At 53.9% G+C, this 23,007-nt stretch overlaps 2 protein-coding genes across 3 annotated transcripts; one reads left to right on the top strand and one right to left on the bottom strand.

The window, feature by feature from the left end:
- Positions 1 to 151: 151 nt before the first annotated feature.
- Positions 152 to 9,008, bottom strand: LOC122378130 (actin cytoskeleton-regulatory complex protein pan1-like). 2 transcript variants are annotated; one of them, XM_043358846.1, is made up of 7 exons: positions 8,879 to 9,008; positions 8,165 to 8,363; positions 7,698 to 7,814; positions 5,211 to 5,446; positions 4,517 to 4,686; positions 3,901 to 4,007; positions 152 to 2,666 (listed from the first exon to the last, which is right to left on the bottom strand). In XM_043358846.1, the coding sequence occupies exons 2-7, from the start codon at positions 8,321 to 8,323 to the stop codon at positions 1,035 to 1,037; spliced, it is 2,421 nt and encodes an 806-aa protein (XP_043214781.1). In that variant the 5' UTR covers positions 8,324 to 8,363; positions 8,879 to 9,008; the 3' UTR covers positions 152 to 1,034. The 2 variants fall into 2 exon arrangements, with proteins under 2 accessions (XP_043214781.1, XP_043214782.1); XM_043358847.1 differs by having other exon boundaries at positions 8,899 to 8,927.
- A 516-nt stretch (positions 9,009 to 9,524) lies between these two features.
- On the top strand, positions 9,525 to 22,719 carry LOC122378128 (gem-associated protein 5-like). The gene is made up of 19 exons (XM_043358843.1): positions 9,525 to 9,655; positions 12,088 to 12,450; positions 12,820 to 13,042; positions 13,229 to 13,367; positions 13,892 to 14,099; positions 14,440 to 14,621; positions 14,944 to 15,052; positions 15,403 to 15,871; positions 16,862 to 16,995; positions 17,270 to 17,441; positions 17,634 to 17,804; positions 18,202 to 18,408; positions 18,812 to 18,959; positions 19,370 to 19,463; positions 20,183 to 20,346; positions 20,584 to 20,794; positions 21,106 to 21,573; positions 21,722 to 21,878; positions 22,236 to 22,719. The coding sequence occupies exons 2-19, from the start codon at positions 12,109 to 12,111 to the stop codon at positions 22,682 to 22,684; spliced, it is 4,047 nt and encodes a 1,348-aa protein (XP_043214778.1). The 5' UTR covers positions 9,525 to 9,655; positions 12,088 to 12,108; the 3' UTR covers positions 22,685 to 22,719.
- Positions 22,720 to 23,007: the final 288 nt, after the last annotated feature.

The following is a 23,007-nucleotide window of genomic DNA, read 5'->3' as shown; positions in this document are numbered from 1 at the left end:
GAGCACGCTCTACTGGGAACGGCCTACGCCCGCACCCACTGGGATCATCGCCTACCTTGTCCTTATGACGGCGCGCGTCTTTGTCGTTCTGTTAAATTCCACCGTGCTGGGAAGTGACGGGGACGCGTCACAACAATAGCACACGAGGTAATCAGTTACATCGGAGTATATTTTCATATCTAGTCTCCGTACACTTATGTACATGTCACATTTTTTACACCTGCTGATACGAATGAGATCCAAAGCCACCGCTCTGACAGTCATCTCACATCAACATCTCACATCACACACAGCCCAACAACGAAACTTACAAAAGCGAACGCGGTATCACAGACAATTTCTGTCGAGGAACGCTGAGCCCCGCGCCGACAAGTCCCTCCAGCATCACATTCAACACCGCGAACGGTAGTCCCTCTTCATGGCGCGTACACAGTATCTAAATGTGGTTCCTGGACAATTGGCCCGACTTTGGCTTCCTAGACGAATGCCAATCGCATCATTGACAGTTCCACACGTTACTCCGCAGTATCGCGATGAAATGCTTCCAAATGCTCAAAGTCAACCGTTGCCTCCTTGGCTCAGAATTGTTCGACACCGGTTGTCCTTCGTCAAATATGGACGAAGGCAGCAGCTCGCGCTCCCCGGGATAGCGCACTGACGAGCTGAACTTGTCTGACGACTGGCAACCAGTCTTCTTTATCCAACCTGTCATCTGTCTTCTTACAGCTTATTCGTTTTCTTTGTCAGCATTTGATGTCCGAGTTTCACATTCTACGGCTCCCTGTTCAGCCTTCTGGCCTTGTTACTTTCCTCTATCGCCGTCCTCTTTCTTAAGATCACCTTCAACCATGTCTTCCTGTTCTCCATTCTGCACATCCTTCTTTTCTTGAAATGGATCATCTGTATCAATCACCCGCTGAACCAACTCGTCATCCTCGACCATTTCCTCTTCTTCACGCCCACATTCGTATTCGTTCAGGACATTATCGATACCAACAGTCTCGCAGATCACCTCTTCGTAGTGGTCACAATTCTCATTCCCCAAAACTTCCATGCATTCCTGGTCGTCCTGTGGCCTGTGTTCGATCATCACCAGTAGCTGTCTGGGTTTCCATATTGTCTGTACCTTCTTCAATTAGTTCCTCTCCTCCGATACGCATGCACTCATCTGCGATAACATCCCGGTCGGTAGTTTTGCGCATTGTATTATCCTCATTTTCGATGCCTTGCATGGAATCAGTGTTGTCTTGTAGATGTTCACCAGCCTTCTCCTCCACCGCACAGTCTGTGTTCTCTTCGTCACGATCCTCCTCGAACCTTTCCTGGTCCCCGTTTCGCATGCCTTCGTCTGCCTCTGCGGTACTATCTCCATCTGCAGTCCTGCATATATCTCCTTCACAATTGTCGGTGTCATTCTCAATGCCTTCCATCTGCTTACTGTTATCATGTGATTGTTCATTGTCACACTCATCTAGCGTTAGTTTATCTTCTGTGTCTTTTTCCTCATTGTCGATATCTTCCGACCAAGAAAATGCCTCTTCAGCACCAACGACTTCCAAAGTTAAACCGCTCTCTTCCCACTCTTCGTCGTCTTTTCTATCCTCGCTCACTTCTTCCGTGTCAGTATTTCTTCCTTCTCCGTTTACACACTCCTCTCCGCCGCTCTCGTTCTCCTCTCCGTCGCTTCCCTGCTCCTCTCCATCCACCTCAGTCCCATTCCGCCCGTCTGGCTCGCCCTCCTCCCGTTCTGCGTCCGACTCCGACCACCGTCCGTCACCGGACTCACAGTCGGGACAGCTCCACAACTGGACGTCGTCGGCAGGCAGCGTCCCCAGGCACGAGGTGTGCCACACGCGCGGGCACGTGTCACACGTCAGCAGCTGGCCCACGCCGTCACACCGCTCACACCGGCGACGGTGCACGCCCACGAACCGAGGAAGGGCCGTCGGCACCGCGGACCCCTCGGCCGGGACACGGGGAGGGTCCGCTGTGGTGTCCGGGACAGGAACGGCCGGCTCCGGGGCAGCGTCACCCGGCTGGGCGTCCCCGCCGGGGGAGGCGGGACTCGTCCCTGAGCCGGCACCACCGGACGCCAGGCTGTCCACCTGACCACAGCCTCCGTTCATCGCGCTGAATTTGGAGGGAGACGTTCGCTGGTTGGCCGAGCCATTGGCAGGAGATTCGGGGACTGGCCCCGCGCCTGCCGGAGTCTCGGCTGGATCCTCCGACTGCGCCGCTTCCTTTCCTCCCGCGTCCTCGCCGGGTGCTGATGCCACATTGGAGCTACCAGAAGGCGCCGACGCGTCCATCACATCACCGGCATGGTTGAGCGCCGTCGGCGATTCGCCCGTGGGACTGCCGGTCCGAGATGTCACCTCAGGGGGAGGAGTTCCGAGCCGCGGCACTGGCTCCGCATCTGGACTGGCAGCTTGAGACGCTGGCTCCGTCTCAGGGCTCACGGCTCTGGAAACTGGCTCTGTCTCTGGGCTCTCGGCTTGAGACATTGGCTCCGCCACCGGACTGGTGGCGCGGGACGTTGGTTCCGTCACGGGACTGGTGGCGCGGGACGAGCATCCCGCGCGAGCCTTCCGGTTCTTCCGTTTTTTGCCGTCCACGCGGGGCCGCTTAGCCGCTATTGACGGCGCAACGAACGCCTTCCGCTTACGCTGAAACAGATCGTAACGCCGGTTATTGAGTGACCAAGGGAGTAGCGCGCAGAGGCATCGCAAGGGGTAAAAGAAAAAAACTGAATTGGCGAGAGGAGCAGTCAAGCTTAACCCGCGCACCGACGGGGGTCTGCGGCCTGCGCCAACTTCGCACCGACGGGGGGGGGCGGATGACCGCCCCCCCTGAGATCTCGAGAACGAAGCAAGATAGCGACAAGCGGTAAACGGCATCGGATACGCACGGTCAAGATCTACAATTTTTACTAAGGTCATTTTCAGGTCAGGTCAAAGATGACGTCACAGGGGTCGAAAAAGTCAAAATGGCGGCGCTGAATATGGAGAGAGTTTTTCTCGAATAACTTTCGAATTAGTCAAGATAGGAACAAACTAAGGGCAGCATCGTGATCCTCTCGTCAATCCGCATCGAATGATATATATGTTGACCTCGAAAGATCAAGGTCAAAGGTTGACCTCAGGTCACGTGACCTCGAGGTCATCATGTATATCATTCGATGCGTCTTGACGAGCTGAACACAATGAGACCATCCACGCGTCTGTATCTTGTTCCTGTACGGAGTTATTGGCCAAAAACCTTTGGTGACCTTTGATGACGTCACATGACCTCACAGCTGCCCAACAGCAAAACAGACCTCAAGGTAGTGAAGGTTGATCGTATATGAAGTCATGTATGGTATATGGGGCCATTCTGACCCGTTTTAGTGGTAAAAACAGGGAGTTGATTTTTCCCCCATTGACTTATAATGGGGAGGTCGCGAAATTGACCTGACCTTAGGTCACCGATATCAAAATTCCGAGATATACAAATTGTAGCTACTAATGACCTAATAACATCCTGCGACTTTCAAAGGCCTCCGACATCTACTGTAGCTCTGGCACGGTGACAAAGTTGCAAAAAAGTGACTTGAGGTTGGGTCATTCAAAGTGACCTGGTGACCTGACCTTGAAAGGTAGGAGGTTCAAACTTGCACACCATGTGTAAAATTGATGAGGGAATAGTCATACCAAATTTCGCGGCGCGTAGGGGGCGGATATCCGCCCCCCCCCCCGTCGGTGCGCGGGTTAAGATATGCTGTAAGATAGGACCACACAGGCACCCTAGTTTAATAGTAACCATAAAACAGCTTCGAAATCGCCAGATCATTCACGACTAACAACGTTAAAATGGTAAACCCTGGAAAGTATTGCTGCGTGGATGAAAGGTCAACTATCTCACCAGAGCGGCGTGGATGAAGCCGTCCATGGCCATGTCGAATGCCTGTCGGCGCGGCTTGTGGCGGACCTTAGTCTTCAACCGTTCGGCGAATTCGGACGCCACTAACCCTGCGGGCCGACCGGGGGCGGGTCAGGTCAGGTGACTGTGACCCAGCTTCCGCAGGCGAGGTGCCACGGGTGGTTGGGTCGCTGGAAACGACCGAGAGAACGAGGCTGAGTTTGTTTTGAATGTGTGACAGAACCACAGAACATTTTATCACCGAGTTACGAACTGAAGGATACAAAATCCAGCTGAGATTGAAAGCTGGATTCAGCTGAGAAACTGAAACCCTGTGAGTTCCACCTCACACCTATCCCTTCGTTATCACTAGTGCGCGGATCGAACTGGAGTACAGCTGTTCTTACTACTCCCCTTTCATCACAAACTGAACCAGAGCTGAACCCATTATCCGTCGGCTCAAAAGATGCGCTAAATCGCTCGCTCGAAAACGCAAACACATTCCCCCCCCCTCGCCCAGCTGGCTGAACCAGAGTACTGAATCGAGTCAGTAACTACAGCCTGCGTGACCAGAGAGCCAGTGTCCCACTCCACACGGCTCTGACGCCGGCTGACCCACCAAGCGCGGCCATGTGGCAGTTTTTGGCGTGCCGCTCCGGATCCGAGTCTCGCGGTATGTTGAGCCGGTAGTCTTCCGACGGCGGCGGCTCCGGACCCGGGTCCGGCATCGTCATCGAGTCGCCTTCCGTCTCGGGACTCGCGCGCGCCGACGGGACGGGCTTCTGTAGACTGCAAGAGGATGTAACGCAGGTTAGAAATGGAGAGAAAGCGGCTGCCATGAACGGGCACTGAACTAACAATGATATACATGAGGGTATCAGGGTTACGTAGGACTAAATAGCTTTTAACGGTGCAATCGAGCAACCGGGGAGCGGTGAAGCACGCGGCTGGAGATGTCTGAATCACATTGAATGCATTACATTGCGGCCAAACTGATAGGGAAGGCGACACAGTGCCGGTCAGGTGGTTACCCGAATATATAAACGGGCACCGCTGTCCCCCATCTAATCTGCATGCCGCCCTAGTTTACTAGCGACAGTGTCACCGACCCTAGTTGACCCGTCCCGACTGTGATTCACCCGGCCCCAGATTCCCCGCCCGTGACTCTGACTCAATCCGCCTTATATCCCTTGGTTCTAACCCACCCTCCCCCCGATTTACCCTATACTCTGACCCCAATTCGGCATTCTCCGCCTCTGACTCACCCCGCCCCTCCCCGCTCGACTCACCCCGTCCCTCCCCGCTCTACTCGCCTCTGTCGGAGCCGGGCCGAGGCCGGTCGGGCGGCCGGCCGCAGCGCCGGCGCCGTCTCCATCAGCACCTCCACCGACACCTTGAGCTGGTTGCGCGGCTCGATCACCAGTCGCACCTGGGGCTGCTCCGGCGGCGGCGAGCACGGCGGCCGCGGCGGCACCGGGTGCAGCGGAGAGGGCAGCTTCAGCGCCGCCTCGGCGGCCATCTGTTCCCGCACCGGGTCCAGGATCTCCGACTGGGGGTCACCGGCGGCCGGCAGCAGGTCACCACCGAGCGAGCGAGGGAGGAGATGTGTAGTTTATACACAAATCTAATTTATTCCAGCATAAAACGAGATTCCCCACTACGGGGTATTGTATGTTTCAGGGTTGGTTCCATCATTTCATGACTCGACAACACTTATTGAATAATATAACATTTTTAAGTTGAATTTCCAAGTCAAAGGTGGAAGGCAAGCAAGCACATATTTTTCCTCATGGCCCGCCTAAGACTGGAGAGAAAGTGCATGCATTTGCATATTCTTCCAGTATGCCTCTATCGGTTTATTTTTTGGTAATGCTTGCGCAACCTGCCTCTGACTCACATGTCAGCCTCCAGTGCACTGTGCGGGCGTGTCGCAGAGGCTCGGAGAGGACAGCCGGGGCGGGCGGCCAGTGGGTGACGGTCGGCCGGCCACGCGGGGACCACTCCACTCATCGCAGTGAGCCGACCGGTGTGAGGACTGGTGTGAGGCTGGTGTGTGGACTGGTGTGTGGCTGGTGTGAGGACTGGTGTGTGGAAGGTGATCCGACTGGTGTGTGTCGCTCGTGAGCCGACCGGTGCAAGTCACTGGTGAGCTGATTGGTGTGCGATACTGATCGCCCCGTTGGCTGACATCTCAACAAGGACAGACGCATCAACCAGGGAGCGATCGAGCAGAGTTCCATGGCAGACGATGAGCTGGCCATTTCCTGCCACGACTGTCAACCGCCGAGCCGGACTGGCGGCGCAAGCAACAGCCAGCTATGAACCAGACATGTGGAGTGTGGCATCCAGCATTGCCTTTGCTTGTGGGACGGTTATTTTGGCCGCAGTAGTGTCGTGTATCTTCGTCCTAGTAGGGCTCGTTTGTCACAAAGCGTTTGTGTTTTTGCGGACACGAATAAAAGCTGTAAGGAAGTTTAAAAACCGGCCAGCGGAGACGAGTGCCCACCCATCGACGACAATTCAGCCAGTTCGTCCGCAGCACCAGCCGACAATTCCGCCGCCTCCCCCAATGCCGCCGCGGTACTCTATCGAACGGTCGGTACCGGCCCCCGCAATTCCGAACCAGGGTAAGGCACCGCCCCGTCCGGCCCCGGAGGACCCCCCGCCCCGCTACAGAGACGCTCTGGCGGCGACAGTGGCCCTGTCGTCACAGCCGCCGCCGTCGTACGAACAGGTGACGGGAGCTGCCAGTGGCGCAGGGACCAGAGTCCAGGACGTGCCATCGACCGTAATTGGAATATATACGCCGTCGGACGGTGCGGCGGAGACCAGCGTGCTGCCCTCGATATCCGCCGAAGGGTTTACGCTGCGGATCTCAGCTGTTGGTCGGTGAACGATGACCGGCTCGGGCGGCCCACGGATCGCTCGAGGCTCCCCGACTGGGCCGTCCGACGGAGCGAAGTCCATGCGGATGACAGCAAGACAGGAACTGCACAGCCCGTCGGCAGCGAATGGATAGCGCGATCGACTTACTGGATAAACGGAACATATCGTCGCGTCGCATTCATCGCGTGATGCGATCACTCGACAAGGAAGTGCTGCACAAGATGATGGGGACACTCCCAGCGCGCGTGCGCCGTGCTGCCTGGCTTGGCGTGAACAGCACCGTGCACTGATGTCAGCCGGACAGAAAAATAATTTATGTAGTACCATGGAAAGTTTGATGAAGGAGAAATTAAAATATATGAGTATCATTGTGTTGAAGTTTGTGCAAAAAATAGTATACACCCGTTACTGTCTTATTGAGTGCTATGTACATATTCCACGTGTGTCGAGCGAGATCAACAAGTTTCACGACCAAGGAGAGACAGAACAGCATCTGTCCACTGTCCAGGCGGGCAAACTATGGCAATCCGTGAACCGGCTTCCCGCGCCCGGTGACTGAGCTGAACTCGCAAACCGAACATGCATATTGCATATTTGTTGTGAAACAGCATCTGGATACATCTAGTGCCGAGGATTTGAACGGTTGTCGTGTGCCGTGAATGTATTTTTTTACAATGATTGTTGCTTGTCACATAAAAAGCACAATGTTTATCGATGCTTGTTGGCTTGTATGTAATGACTGGTTAAGGATGTAAGCTCATTCCTCGGCTCCCGTGGCCGTATCAATATGCACACGCCGCTTCCCAATGAATCCCTATAAATCAAAGCGATGTATTGCGCTAGCTCATTCACCACCAAACAGACCTAATGCAGTACAAAAATATGTTTACCATCGTCCCCATGGAAAACCTCACCTGCTCGGCCTGGATCGCTTCCATTCTCTCCAGCGCTCGATTCATTCCATCGATGTACACATTTGATGGCTGCATCCCCGGATGGGATGCACTCTCACCTAGCTGGTGTTTTAAATGCTGAAAAAGAAAATGATATCAACAGTAAAATTGTCACAGGGGTGGAAAACAACAGAAAATGACTATCTGGATAACTGTAACTTGTCACTTGTCAGAAACTGTGTGTGGAAGAAAGGGGGAAACAGAATGCTCAGCTAGCACAATAGGTAATGGCATTCTTATGCCAACATCCTCTTTATTATTTAATTGATCTCACAGCTCCACATCAAAGAACAGACTATCATTGATTATATAGATGTAGCACCAATTCACAGGGACTTTCTCTGAGTCAGGATATAAGCAGAGACCTTGCAACAGTGAGTCTAATGCAGTGCACTGCCCGCTGCGCCTCAGTGGCGCTTGCCGCTTACCATGTATCTTTGCAGAGCATGCTGCATCCTCTGCTGACAATCCGTGAGTTTGAGCCAGTCAGCCCTGGTCACTCGGTTAAGTAGCGTGGTCAGGCTGGGCCGGCGCAGATCCACTTGGGTGGCTTTCTTATGAGTTGGACCCGGAAGCCGGAGCAGCATGGCTGCTGTTCAAGCAAGAGCAAGGTGGATCTGCAAAGCTCTGGAGAGGTTGGCAAGAAAACGGTCAATGATCATTGAAAACACCTTGTAAAGCTATAAGTAGGCGGTAAATTTGAGATTCTCAAATCTCAAGTACCTACGTAGGTAAGTATATTTTCACTCTCAAGTCTCAAGTTGAGAATCTCATCAGTAATTGACTGAATTGACCCACTGGCACTCGGTACATACACAGTATATAGAGAACTCTTGCTGGATACTGATACAACTAATTGTATAAGTTGAAGTCCGATTCACGGTTGAAGCAAGGCCATATTGTTATTGATATAAAGTTGAAGTAAAGTTTAGGGCCTTGCATAGAAGTAGCACTCTAAGAAGCCAAAGGCCATCTATAGATAGAGCCATATACATACGACATATAAAGCATATACTGATCTCAGGCAGCTTTTACCAAATTGTCAGGGAACTCAGATTTGTTTTTCAATAGAAAAACACAATTCAAAACACAAAACAAAACACAAATTCTGAAGAATAGTGTTTTAACTATTGACAACAAACCTTCGGATATCAATATATACTATCTGTAAGAATCTTGCATATCAATATAATATATACACATATAGGTTGTTGTTGTTGTTGTTGTTGTTGGAATAGGACGCGTAGAACACATATAGGACATAACATATAGGACATATAGGGTAAATCGGGTAAATATATGGCATCCGATGATAAAAGTTATTTTGTCTACGAAAAACAGATTTTTGATGACGTCATTGATCTTTAATGTTACACGTTTGCTAATGATATTTAAATAACACTTTCTTAGAGTGTATATGCTCATATTCACCTGCTCCATCTGAATGCAATTTTAAATTATATTTTGGGTAAGGCTGTTGATGTAACAGTCTTGAAAACAGCAGTTTTAGAACGCCCATTGTTGTTTGTATCATAACGTCATAGGATTTTATGGCAGCTAATATCAATATTTATCGATATAACTTAATTTTATTGGCCCCGCGTTCGATGACTCTCGGACGGCGAAGATTCTATGTCATTCGGCCAATCACGTTCCATAATCGTAGCCAAGCCCCCACTGACCTTGAACGTGATTGGCCGGACGACGTAGAATCTCCGTTGTCCGAGAGACATCGAACGCGGAGTGAGCTGCACACATTATAGAGTTCAGTGGCTGCACACATGTTACACACGTGTTTGATGTTGTAGCCAGGTAGACCCATTTTATTTGCTTGTGATTTTATATTTCAATTTTAGGCCCCTTGATGGATACTGATACGACTTGTATGCAGTCAAATTGAAGTCTGATTCACGGTTGAGGTAAATAAGTCAAATAAGTGTGCATTTCATATCTTTCTGTCTGTGTGAATTAACTAGTGTTAGATATTTTGTCAAGCAAATGAATGAGCTTTGCAAGATATTGAAATTGTTATAGTTTTTGGAGCCTGAAGGTCAAAGTGCAAGGAAACAGCATACTTTTGGCCTTAACCTCTTTCATTTTCAATCTATAGCAATAGTTCAATTGTATTGTGATCTCCGCATGCATTACCTACTCACTGCTGACTGCAAAGACCAGTCATCGCCGGGTCCTCCGAGGCACAGGTCACATGACGCCTGTATGTTAAGTTTAGGTCCTAACTACAATTGTGATGCTGTTGATACAAATATGTAACAGCAAAAATTTTAGGTTTTAGGTTAGGTTAGGTTGTAGGTTTGTAGGTTGTAGGTAGGTAGGTAGGTAGGTTTTAGGTTGTTAGGTTGTAGGTTTGTAGGTTATAGGTTGGTAGGTTATAGGTAAGTAGGTAAGGTTAGGTCAGGTTTGATTATGTTTTTTCTTCTATTTGTGAGACATATGAGTATCATTTTTGGATTCAGGATGTCAAATAATGTAAAAATATGAAAAATTTATCAATGAAATGACGCCTAACGGCGGCCACCATATGCTGAGGCAGGCTCTCAAGCCTGGGACTGGGAGGCTGGAGCTCGCCTCTCACAGTATGAATGGATGGATTGACAGAGTGAAAGCCAATAATATGCTGAGCTTTTATAAGTCCTGAAGTGGACTGTTCTGTTCTGTCTGATTGTTTGCACAATTCCATTTTGGGTAACAGGAGGATGCATATACTGTAAAGTGTAAAATGAGGCTACCTGAAAACCTGGGGTAACTTTGACAAATGACAAGCTGGGGTAATTGAATCAAACCCAGTAAACATGCCGACGTCGGCCCGACGTCGGGCCGAGGCTCGGCCCGACGTCGGCCCAACGTCGGTTCAACCTCGGCCCGATATCGGCTGGACGTCGGATATGCCCGCATGTTCCGACGTCCAGCCGAAGTCCAGCCGACGTCGAGCCGACGTCGGGCCGAGATCGTTTGCCGAGGTTGACGAGATCGTTTGTCGCTGGACCGACGGGGCCGACGTCGGCATGTTTATTGGGACAACGCGCCAAAAATATCAACCGGCGGCGGGATTCGAGCCCCCCAGTCGCCGACGTCGGCATGTTTACTGGGACAACACGCCAAAAGCATCAGCCGGCGATGAGATTCGAACCCCGTGTCATTCGAACGCGAGGTTAGTGCGCTAACCACTACACCACGCAGCCAGCTAACGAATTTGGTTTGTTTTGTTGCGTTATGCCCTTTCGGTCTGACAAGACCATTTCAGAGCCGGAAGGATCATATGATGGAGACATTGGTCTTCTTGGCGAGCACCCTGGGTCCAGTTCATATAGAGTCCCTGGTCCCATTGCTGTTACGTGACACTTATTGGAAAGGGCGACCCCACAATGGATTCATATAGCCACTCTTACACACCTGCACCAACGTTTCCCAAAGTGTCCCTTTGATAAGTGGCACTTCGGCAAAGTGACACTTGCCGACTGGCCTTTCTATATGAACTAAGCCCGGCTCTGGTGAGTTGCCGGGGCTGAGCCTGACCAAAGGATAGGCCGAGCAGCCCCCAAGCACTCACCGCACCTGGCTACGGGCGAGCTCGGCTTACGGGCAATCCCAAATGGGATAAAGTTTCCCGTCCAGTCCGGATCAGGGGGTTGCGGCGTGGAGGAAGATTTGAGTTTCCTGAGGATTTTTTGAATACAGAAGCTCTTTATGAAACATGAAACATGTATTTTATATTATTTTAACGGTCAAAACAGCGGCCGATGTCGGTCCGACGTCGTCCCGACGTCGGCCCGACGTCGGCTGGACCTCAGCAATTGATCTCGGTCCGACGTCGGCCCGACGTCGGCTGGACCTCGGCTGGACGTCGGAACATGCGGGCATATCCGACATCCAGCCGACGTCGTGCCGAGGTTGGACCGACGTCGGGCCGACGTCGGCATGTCGATGCCGAGTTGCCGACGTCACCCCGACGTCGGCCGACGTCGGGCCGACGTCGGCATGTTTACTGGGAATTGACCTCTGTGTGTGATACAAGCTATTCAACATGATCCACTTGCCTCAATATATTATCGCTGGCTTATGAGGACGAGTATGTTTGTCCAGAAATGTGGTTCCAGGCTTATGAAGGTAATAGCTATTGCCTTGAGAGTGGTCTTCCTGGTGCTGGGGTCCCGTCAAATGGTGACATGCAATGGCTTGTTAGGGTGTGAGGATGAGCAGTAAAGGTGTCGCCACTCATGGGGTCCTGATGTGGCAGGATAGATAAATACTCTATTCAATCTGGTAACTGGGCTGAAATTCAGACACAAGTGAAGCTCGCTACCAAATCTGATATGTTTCTCATTTCCTGCAGGGATCAGTGACAGTCGCTGCCATGAAGACGGTGTGTCTGACGCCGTCGGCCAACTGGTACAGCGCCGGCGCGCTGGCGTCGGACGGAGACCGGCTGCTGGTGGGCTGCGCGCGCCAAGCGCTGCTGCTGGCCGGCCCGGTGGCCACGGCCGCCGGCGGCGCGCCGTCGCTCCACCACCACGGCGTCGTAGAGGACGCCCACAGGGAGCGCGTGGTGGGCGCTGTCGTGTGGCGCCACGCGCCCGGCGCTGTCTCGGTCGTCTCCTGCGGGGAGGACGCCCTGGTCAAACTGTGGACGTGCGAGGTTGGAGAGGAGGAGGGCCGGTTTCGGTACCACTGTGAGAAGCAGCACAGTGCGCACGGGGTGAGCTTTTGACGACACAGCGTCGTCAGCGTTAGAGATTGGATATGTTATGTATAGGCCCTGGCATTCACTCATTTACCGGTATTTTAGTTAACTGGCTGATATGACCTCCCTGTTTCATTAGAAATGTAGTCTCCTGTTAAACGTATTTGATAAGGTCTTGTCAAAATGACGATGGACATAAGTTTATCCGGATTCATGATTTTTTTTATTTATAGTCACCGTGATTTTTTTTTCTCAGAGTGTAATATACATCGTAAAACCCTAAAGTGCTCTGCTCACGATATTTGACCAGCTACCTAGGCGGTAACCGTTCTCCCTTTACAAATCCCTTACCGGCACCCACCCCGCTGTGGCCCGGGCCCGCAGAAGCTGAAGGTGGCGGCTGTGGCGCACGCGGCGCGCTCGCCGCACGTGGCGATCTCGGTGGACGAGCGCGGCACGTTTGTCGTCTGGGACACGGTGGCTCACACAACGCGCACTCTGTTCCTGGAGAAGATGGCGCCCACCGAGCTGCGCTGCTCGCCGCACACCGAGCACGTGGTGGCCGTGGCTGGGAAGCGCGGACTCCTCTGGACAGTCTCCCTCGCCGGTGAGCGGAGCACGGGTTGTAGGGAAGGGAAGACGTGCAGCCAATATCCGTGGGTGGTAGCCAGTTTAGGTGAAATTTCACTTGCAGATGGCCCATATCGCCAGATTTGTGCATAATAACCCCAAAGTGCACCTCCCCCGAGCCACCTCTCAGCCGGTGACCCTCTCCCCTTCCCCCCCTCCACAGCCAGTGGCCGGGTGCTGCAGAAGCTGCGCGGTCACGATGATGACGTCACGTCCATCAGCTGGTGCCCCGAGCTGACCACACTGCTCTCGTTCGAACAGGATCACCTGCTCGCCTCGGCCTCCAAAGACAAAACCATACGGTGAGTAGAATAGCATTTTCGTTGTTTGGGTTGACCAGGACGATACCGTAAATATCGTTCTGGCCGACCCCAGATACCGTAAATACTAAATATCCAGTAAATATCCAGTGAATCATCATCAATAAAAGAAACTAAAGCTGTAGGTAAACGGTGGACAAGTGGAAATGGATAAGAAATCATGTGTTGAGCGTACCAGCCTAACCACTTAGTAGTGGTGCTTTCATTTTTGGTAAATTGCCCATCGATACTCACAGCATGAAGTTTGTGCTTGCATTTTGACATCTCAAGTCGACGACGTCGTTTGCTGTGGGGCTATTGTCGAATCGTTGGCTGGCTTCGTCGCCGAATATCTGCTCCATTTCATTCAAGTATGCCCCTTGTTTGTTCCTGTTGAAGGCATGTGACCGCTTTGTTTCCTGCTCACGAACGGCTGATCACCTCTACATCTGAGGTAGCGGGGATCTACAGTACACCTGTAATGATCGCCTCACCTCAGTGACTCCCTCTGCTCTCTCTCCGGACAGAGTGTGGGGTACGCGCGGCGGCCGGTGCCACGTCACGCAGCGCGTGCCGGCGCCGGCCGAGGGCGGCGGCCGGCGGCAGTCCGCGGGCACCGGAGGGGAGCGCGCCTGGCTGGCCGTGCTGTGGACGGCTGCCGACTGTCTGTACAGCAGTGGACTGACCGGCCAGCTGCTCCGCTGGCGGCTGGCGGGGGATGGTGACGGCTGTCAGGTGAGCGGGGAGTGGGAGAGGGAGTGGGGCGGGGGAGCTGGGTGAGAGGGAGGGGTGGGGGAGGAGAGGTGGTTAGAGGATGTCGATGGGCTAGGTTTAGTGGATGAAAACGAATTAGCCTTCCGCTATGCCAGGCACTTAGAAACTGACACCGAAAACATTTGTGTTGGTATGTGCTCGTCAAGGTCGGTGATTGTTGCAGCATTCTATCAGTGTTCCTTTCCCCGGCCATATCATTGTTCTTGCACGCTCCACCCTTCATTGCCCCGATGTTTAGCCTTGCATGCCTTCTCGGTAACCCCTATTGTGAGTTGTGACCTCTGTTGACCGTATCACTCAGGTGGTACACCGGTGTCACGGTCGGAGTCTGTTCAACATTGTCGGGCTGGGTGAGCTGGTGGTGAGCAGCGGCATTCAGCGCCAGCTGGTGGTGCACGACCCGCGCTCACTGCTCACCGGCACCGTGCCGTGTCTGGGCGGACAGACGGCAGCTCTGGACACCTGTCCCGTGGACCCCGGCAGGTGAGGGGGATAACCTACCCTGCCTGGGGGAGAGGGGGGGGGGGACAGACGGCAGCTCTGGACACCTGTCCCGTGGACCCCGGCAGGTGAGTGGTCAGCTATCCAAGGGGAGACTGGAGACAACCCACTAGAAATCTGCCCATTTTTTATCTGTCTAGCGGATGGTGTCGGGAGAGAATAGCGCCGGCTCAGACTAGATAATCGATATAAATTTATGTAAATACCGCTGCACATATCGAAATATACTGAATATCCATGATGCACAGTATATAATCTGAATATAGCTGCAGCTGGATAGTGACCAATCATGCCCCGATTACAGGCTGGCGATTGGCTGCGGCGACCACACGATCCGCGTGTGGAACCTGGGCGCTGACTCGGCCTACAGCACCGTCACTGTCTGGCAGGGCATCAAGGCCAAGGTGCTGACGGTGAGTTCAGAGCTGCGTCATTCATGGTTATAGCCGCGCCCCTTCCCGGTATTCCCGTGATATTAGGAGCCGCTCATTGTTAATTGCTCGTTATTGGTCTGGCTTTTTATCGAGTCATTGTCTGTTGGCTCGTATTTGAGGTATAATAACGTGAAAATCCCAGGAAATCCTCAATTAGGCATTCAATTTTTGTGCTATCTTATCAGGCTATTTTCAGTCATATGGTTCATGGTGTCCCCTTTTAAAAATGTTTCTCAGGTGCCCTGCGCTGCTAAATCCAGGAGTCACCCCATGATTCCCTCCTTCCCATGGACCAATCACTGACTCCTCCCCCTCTCTCCCGTCGGTAGGTGGCGTGGCACCCGCACAAGGACACGCGACTGGCGTTCGGTACGGACGAGGGCCGGGTGGGCGTGTGTGACCCGGGCGCGGGCCGGCCGCCGCAGCTCTGTCCCGAGCACCACGCGGGCGCCGTGTACTCGGTGAGCTGGTCGCCGGCCGGCCAGCTGTTCTCGCTCTCCCTGGGCGCCGTGTGGCGGCACGACGCCTCCCGGCTGACGGCCGTCCCCTGGCCGCCGGCGGCCGGACGCGCCGCCTGCTCGCAGCTGAGCTGGGGCGGCGGCGGCGCCGCGCTGGGCCGCCAGGACGGCGCCGTGGAGCTGCTCACTACCGACGGCCTGGTGCGCGGCGCCGCGCTCGGACACCGCCGACTGGTCACCGCGCTCCGCTGGGGCCCGGCGGTCAGCGACGGCGGATCCCGGCCGCTGGCGGTCGCCTCGTATGACTCCTTCGTCAGTGTGTTCGACGTACCCGACCTGGGTGAGTAGCTAACAGGCGGGCGAGCGGGGAACACGGAAGAAGACGGGGCTGAGCAACGGAACACGTCGGTTGAGATTTATGAGAGTGATGGGATAAGCGATTCATGCATTCACATTTATGTGATTCACTGTTTTGTTTTTCTCATTGATCGGTTGATATGGTCTGCTTCCTGGATTCGCTCGCTTCTTGTTGCTGCCGTCCTTTGCTCTAACCTGTTTACGGAGCGAGCGAAGCGAGCGTAGTCTTTCCTTAGATTAACGGAAATTTCTGAGTATGAGCGGCCGGCCGGCCGGCCGTGGTCACGCTTTTGCGAGGCTTATATCTCAGCAACCACTTGACCGATTTACACGCGGCAATTTTTGTAGGGTAGCTTCATTCCTTCTACCAAGTATTGGACTATTCCCGATGCATGTGGGTGACCCCTTATGCACGTGCCACGTGCAAAACGAAGAGGTGTCCGTTTTGTAATTGTTGCAATATATCGGTAACTACTTGGCCGATTGCGCTGAAAGTTGGCATGTAGGTAGGCACCCACTAGGCACTGCATATCCATGTGCCAGAGTTGGGGTGCTGCTGCACGTGCGCACGTGCAGGGGTCGTTTCCAGATCTCGAGAACGGCTCCACCGATTGCGCTCAAATTTGGTACACAGTTAGGGACCGGTTAGTAGGGTGCCGTGCGCAAGTCAGTTGGGACCCATTTAGCACGTGCGCACGTGCAGGGTGCCGCTTCCAGATCTCGAGAACGGCTGGGCCGATTGTGCCCAAATTTGGCACATCGCTAGAGACCGGTTAGTAGGGTGCCGTGCACAAGTCAGTTGCAGGTACCCCCTCGCAATTTCGCACGTGCAAGGCCCACCCTCTCGCTCGCTCCGTTAGTCGCCCCAAAAGGCGTTATACTGGTCGTTAGTTCTTGCTCTGCATCTCAATGCTGAGTGCTGACCCGTCGTATAACCGGCCGATGTCACCCTGTTTCTGCTCCTCGCCGTCAGACGGCTCCGGCTGTCCGGAGTTGCTGCAGGCGCGGGTGACCCTCACCGGACACAAGTCGCGCGTGCTGGACCTGGCCTGGCTGCAGGACAGCCCCACACGACTGGTCTCGGCGTCACAGGACGCCACAGTGAGGGTCAGTCACCGGTCCGCCGACACGGGGAAGAGGGAAATCGGTGACATACACTTTTTTAATGTAGTTTTGATGATGTGGAACATATTTGAGTAGCATTCGTAAATGATAGCCGTTCGTCATGAATTTCCGAAAGCCATCAATTTTAGAGTTGATTTCTCGCGAACGTAGGCTGTTCGCTTGTCACCATACCACCACAAACTACAAAGCCGCTCTATGACTATTGCTCACATCGTACCCCAGCACTAACTGCCAGTCCCTCTGCGCCCCTCTGCAGGTCTGGGACACGGTGGCCGGCTCAGCCGTGGCGGTGTACTCGGGCCACCACCGGCCGGTCCGCTGCTGTCTCCCCCACCCGCTGCTACCCGGACACGTGTTCAGCGGAGGCGACGACTGCTCACTGCACCTGTGGCGGGTCGATGAGCAGGACGCCGTCGTACCAGAGACAGGTAAGGGTGGTAAAAGGATAGGGACTAGGGTGGTACTGTCATGGGACTGGATCTTAGGGCTATCTGTCATGTTATTCTTGCTGTCTTTTTTACGCTATGTAAAATATTGGCCCTGAGATAGTATTCATGTTTGGTAACCTTTGACCTTCATTCAACACCATCTCCCGCCAAATGCATTTTTCTCTTCGCCAGTGACGGGAGAGCCGACGGCCGCGCCATTGCCAGCCCCCACCGGGAAGGAGAAGGGACGGACCCGCGCGGGAGACGGAGCTCCAGCGGTCGCTGTTAACGGGACAGACAGCGCATCCAGGGACCGGACTCCGCCGGCCGCCGCCGCTGCGGCCGCCGCAGCGCAGCCCAGAGGTGGGGTAGTAGCGTGGATAGTCTGAGGAAGGTAGGGGCTGGTGTTGGGAGTAGAGCGCAGTTGGATGGGGTGACCTGGAACTGTAATGAATCGTGGTGAAAGATAGGCTGATCATTGGATTTTTGCATAATTCAAGTGTCAAATGCCCAAGCTGTCCTTTAATATGTTTCATCATTCATGTTTTTGCTTCTAAAGATTAACTGCTGGGGGTTTCCGTTATCCTTATTATAGTATTTGGCCTAAAAGCACATGTATACTGGTTAGCTGCTTCTAATACGATTTATTGACCTGTCTTGTGGAACAGCAGCTTGTTATCGTACAGCTGTGTTGTATGCCCCGTCCTGCGATCGCCCACACCCTAGACACCATACCGTCACGTTTTGTATCCCGTGGCAGAGCTGGGGGACGGTCGCAGGGCCCGCACCCAGCGCTCGCTGTTCCCGCTCTCCGGGGCCGCCGAAAACCGCGGCAAGGCGCACAGCCAGGCCGACCTGGAACACTTGATGGCGGCCGGCGACGACAGCGCCCCTGGCGGAGACGGCTGGAGTCACGTCGGCCTGTTCGGGAACGACGCGGCGCTGAGAGATATGGTCGACAAAGAGAGTGAGTGGGGACGGGGTTTTAGGGTTGAGTGTAAGCTTAGCTATGACTAAATAAACCACTCGGCCTTATTATTTTTGAGTAGACGTCACGCGGTAATGTCACTCATTACCAAAAACACATATACTTAACTCCCACACTTTTAGTTTGACTTTAACGGATTTCAGGAAGTGAGGCCTCTTCGTGAGGCCTGTAGTTCCCATGCGTAATTCTGTCTTGAATGGGACATATGTTAAATGTTTGGCTCAGTCCGGACTTGCGTCTTTGCTGAATATCAGTGGACTTGGAATATGATCTCTTCAGTTTAGACGTGTCTGCTGCTGCTACATGCATACAAACTCGCGTCCCTACTACTCCCAGTCCCAATGCTCTAACTGAATCTCGCCGCATCTGTCGTGTTCCCCAGTGCGTCACCACGAGGCGCAGAAGAGCTCCGCGCAGCTGCTGCACATGTCACTGTGGCGCGGAGACGCGGCCGCCGTGGTGAGAGCTGCCGCCGCCGAGGCCCTGCTTACCGACGAGCTGCTCGCGCTGGCGCCCATGGTGTCTTACAGGTGAGAATAGATGGCGCCCATGGTCTCTTACAGGTCAGAACGGACGGCGTCCATGGTGTCTTGCAGCTGGTGAGAGGACGGATGTGGCGGCGAGAACGGGCACGGCTGTTGTTTGAGAAGGGGGCATGTGTAGCTTTACGAAGATGGAGATCATTTCAATTTCTGGTTAGTTGCTTACAAAGTTGCAACTAACTAAGAACCAACCAAGAAACTTGGTCGATGAAACCATTTCGTCAACTTGGGTTACGTTAACCGGCTGCGGCACCGGTTTAATCGTATCCCGGACAGACTGGCTGCCTCTAGCTAGACGATTATTAGTTGCTGTAGTCAGTCCCATCGCTAGATGTCGATCCCGATCAGCCTACAGATCCTGCTGAACGATCTGTAACACGCCCCCGCTTCGCTCCCAGGTTCTGGGAGGAGATGAGTCTCAAGTACGCCGAGCAGCTGGAGAACTCGAAGGAGTGTCTGAAGGCCTCCTCTGTACTCCTGGCCTGTCACAAGGTGAGGCGACAGACGATGGCGGTGGGTCACCCGCGGTTGCCCTTTACGCTGGCCGATTCGGGCCAGCACAGCGTAGTCTTGTTTGGAATGGGCGTTTTCTTTTATCGCTGAAGTATGCCGTTTTTCGGCTAGAGGCGGTCGTAAAATTGAAATGGGCTATGACATGATGGGATGCTCTGATGATTGTTACTGAGCAACGCAACGTGATGGAGATCGGAAGGACGTGACTGTATGTTCTGTCTTAAGCGCTCACTGTCACACAAGTCCTCTCCTCACTCTGCTATGTAACTAACAGGTATCTGAAGCTGTGGCGCTGCTGCTCACTATATAACCGGCCCTCCCTCCACTATCAGGCGTCTGAGGCTGTGGCGCTGCTGCTCACTATATAACCGGCCCTCCCTCCACTATCAGGCGTCTGAGGCTGTGGCGCTGCTGCTCACTATATAACCGGCCCTCCCTCCACTATCAGGCGTCTGAGGCTGTGGCGCTGCTGCTCACTATATAACCGGCCCTCCCTCCACTATCAGGCGTCTGAGGCTGTGGCGCTGCTGCTCACTGTATAACCGGTCCTCCCTCCACTATCTGCAGGTGACTGAGGCCGTGACGCTGCTGCTCACTATATAACCGGTCCTCCCTCCACTGTCTGCAGGTATCTGAGGCCGTGACGCTGCTGCTCACTATGTAACCGGTCCTCACGTCCTCCACTCTGTACCCGGCAGGTGTCTGAAGCTGTGGCGCTGCTGCTCCGACACAGCCTGTACCGCGAGGCGCTGTGTGTCTCCCGTCTGAGACTGGCTCCCGACGACCCCAGCCACGGTCGGATCCTGCGCCTGTGGGCCGACCAGCTCACCACCGAAGGCAACATGGAACAGGCGGCCAAATGGTCAGTCCGCGGGACTGCTGGGAAAGCAGGAGTGGGACTGTAGGAAAAGGAGTTCAGCTGTTGGGTATTTTGTGCTAACCGGTACAAACAATACTTCGATGCGGTACAATTATTTCACATATGTTGAAGACTGTTTTGCAATTAAGCTGTGACCCCGCTCCGTTGTTTTCCATCAGCAACTCCATAAACGTCCGTGTTTCATCTGACCCTCCATTCCATCTCCGTCTGTCTGGGCAGTTACCTGTCCCTGGGCGACTGGGCGGCGGCGGCTGGCGTCCTCTCCCGTCGCTCGGACCCCGGCTCACTGCGCCTGGCCGCCCGGCTGTGGGCGCGCACCGGCGACCGCACCCAGACGCGCGCCCTGGCGCTGCTCTGTGTACACGCCAGCTGTCTGCGCGCCGAGTGGGACGTCGGCCTGGCCGTGGCCAGGGAGGTGCCCGTGGTGGTGGTGAGTGGGGGAGGGATGGAAATAAGAAGACCGGGATGGCGAGAGAATATGTCGAGCATTGGCAATAACATGATAAGGCTAGCTGCCTACTTTTTCAGCTTTCTGACACTGGCTGAAAAGCTAGTCCATTATTCAAGAAATATCCACGCAGTGTTATTTTCAGTCATTTTCACGTGTATGGTAGTTTACGTACCCATCATACGCTGATACTACGGGCTGTCATATTCTCCCAATGCGTCACTGTATGCTGTATTCATTGTTCAGCCATAGTAACTGTCCTTGTCATTGACGTTGCCCCGTTTGTACCGCAGGCCGGGGCGCACCTGTGCGTCGCCCACCGGACGGTAACCGCCGAGCTGGAGACCACCAAACACCGTCTGTACGAGTGGGCGGCCCGACTGCTGAGTGGGGAGGACGGTACCGGTTCCACGGAGCAGACAACGGGGGACGGGATGGACGGGAAGAGTGACGATTCAGGAAAGAGTGCGGAGGAGAGGGAGAAGGAGCGAGAGGGGTCCTCAGCGGAGAGTGGACAGCAAGAGAGTGTGACAGGGAAAGAGAAAAGTTCCGACGAACAGCAGAGAGTGAAGTACGACGAGAAAGCAGTCGGAGAGGAGGGTCGTGATGCGACTGCCGTCAGCTCGCAGGAGGACGGCACCGAGTGGCTGCTGGCTCAGCTCCGCCACGCCTGGCGGACGGCGGGGTTGGAGCAGCAGGAAGACCTGCAGCAGAATCTGCAGGAGGTGGCCTACCGGACCATTCCGACCTCGCCCAAACAGGTGGGTCCGCGATATGGCCAGGCAGCTGGCGACGGTGTGGGGTAGAGGGTCACTGATCGCCTGGCATACAAACCGTAGACACATGGCCAGAGTGTGCTCTGATGGGTTTGTGAAACTGATGACCTATATCGGTGTCTGTGTGTTTCAGCTGTGGCTGGCGGCGTGCTCGGAGCTGTGTCTGGCCGCCCTGGAGTCGGACCCGGCCGTATCGGCGGCGCGGCTGGTCAAACTGCTGGCGCTATGTCAGCAGAGCGTGCCGTCTCAGCTGCCCCTGCTCTGCGCGCTTCTGGTGCCCTCCCCCAGAGGTGAGTTCACGTCGTTACCCTACCTCTTTAGGGGTCAGTTTACACGACAGTCCAGGCTAGGTTTACAGAACGACTTATTGGCAACGTTCGGAATGCCAAAATATGTCTATGGCTGATGACCCTCCTCCCAAGTCCAGACTCCAGTTCACTCGGGGAGACCGTTTCCGCTGAACTATATCCTCCAAAATTATATTATGTCTGAGGACAAACAGTGAAGGTAGCCAAGCTGGCAGTGTTGTGACCCTACTGGAAATTGTTAAGCCGTGCTAAATGGCATGCGATTTCTTGTGGAAGCTACTAAATGCATATTCACAACTCCAGGATTGATGTTCACCGATGGTTGTCTCTGTGTTTCAGGGTGTCTGTGGGAGACAGGAAGAAAGTACATTCTGCCGGCCCTGCTCTCAGTCCTGCACCAAAAGGCTCACCTCGCCGGCTCGGATTCCTCCGCCACCCCGAGCTCATCAAACGGCGTGAAAGTGGCGCCATCCTCCGCCGCCGGTGAGCAGTCACAGTGCGATACATCACCGACAGATGGCATTAGTGCCAACACTGACCGGCCTTCTTCGGTCTCCACTCGAGGTAGTGTGACAAGTGACAACGCAGGGGACGACCCCAGGGGTAGCAGTGCTACTAACAGTGATACGGGTACCAAGACGGTGATCTCAGGTACGGCTGATGCTGCTCCGGCGGAAGTTAGTCTCTCCGAGTGTGTGCGTCGGCTGGAGTTGCTGTACGTCTCGGGGAGGACCCAGGAGGAGGAGAGGATGTTCTCCGAGCTGTCAGCGCGGCTGAAGGCGCTGTGATACCCTCCAGACACGGGTGTGGTGGGGAGGGTAAAGTCAGTCAGGTGATGACCGCATACTCAGTGAGACTACGCGGTTAGGTGTGTGCAGCGTAGCTGCAGAGAATCATGCCAGTCAAGAGGCAGTTTTTGGTACTTTTGGAGAAGTGCTTTTTGGTTAGACTGTTTAAGGAATAGGTGGCATTGTTACCCATCGCTTAGCCTGTGATAATACATCGCATCTGTTTCTTACTCTTGACTCTCACTTGAATGAACTACTTTACATACTTTTTTTTTGCTCTGGCTCTTGCAAAACCAGCGCTACTCATTGATTCTTTGAAATAT

This window comes from Amphibalanus amphitrite, unplaced genomic scaffold, assembly GCF_019059575.1.
Source record: "Amphibalanus amphitrite isolate SeventyFive unplaced genomic scaffold, NRLGWU_Aamphi_draft 000055F_arrow, whole genome shotgun sequence".
NCBI lineage: Eukaryota > Metazoa > Arthropoda > Thecostraca > Balanomorpha > Balanidae > Amphibalanus > Amphibalanus amphitrite.
This window is presented reverse-complemented; position numbering and strand designations above follow the sequence as displayed.

What these genes read in the sequence shown, in the direction of transcription:
- LOC122378128 (XM_043358843.1), top strand. Translation starts at nt 12,109, where the DNA reads ATGAAGACGGTGTGTCTGACGCCGTCGGCCAACTGGTACAGCGCCGGC. An exon ending in TACTCCTGGCCTGTCACAAG is followed by an intron (nt 19,464 to 20,182) that starts GTGAGGCGACAG and finishes TGTACCCGGCAG; the next exon opens with GTGTCTGAAGCTGTGGCGCT. An exon ending in TCTGGTGCCCTCCCCCAGAG is followed by an intron (nt 21,879 to 22,235) that starts GTGAGTTCACGT and finishes TCTGTGTTTCAG; the next exon opens with GGTGTCTGTGGGAGACAGGA.
- LOC122378130 (XM_043358846.1), bottom strand. Translation starts at nt 8,323, where the DNA reads ATGCTGCTCCGGCTTCCGGGTCCAACTCATAAGAAAGCCACCCAAGTG. An exon ending in ATGCTCTGCAAAGATACATG is followed by an intron (nt 7,815 to 8,164) that starts GTAAGCGGCAAG and finishes TTTCTTTTTCAG; the next exon opens with CATTTAAAACACCAGCTAGG. An exon ending in GCTTCATCCACGCCGCTCTG is followed by an intron (nt 2,667 to 3,900) that starts GTGAGATAGTTG and finishes GATCTGTTTCAG; the next exon opens with CGTAAGCGGAAGGCGTTCGT.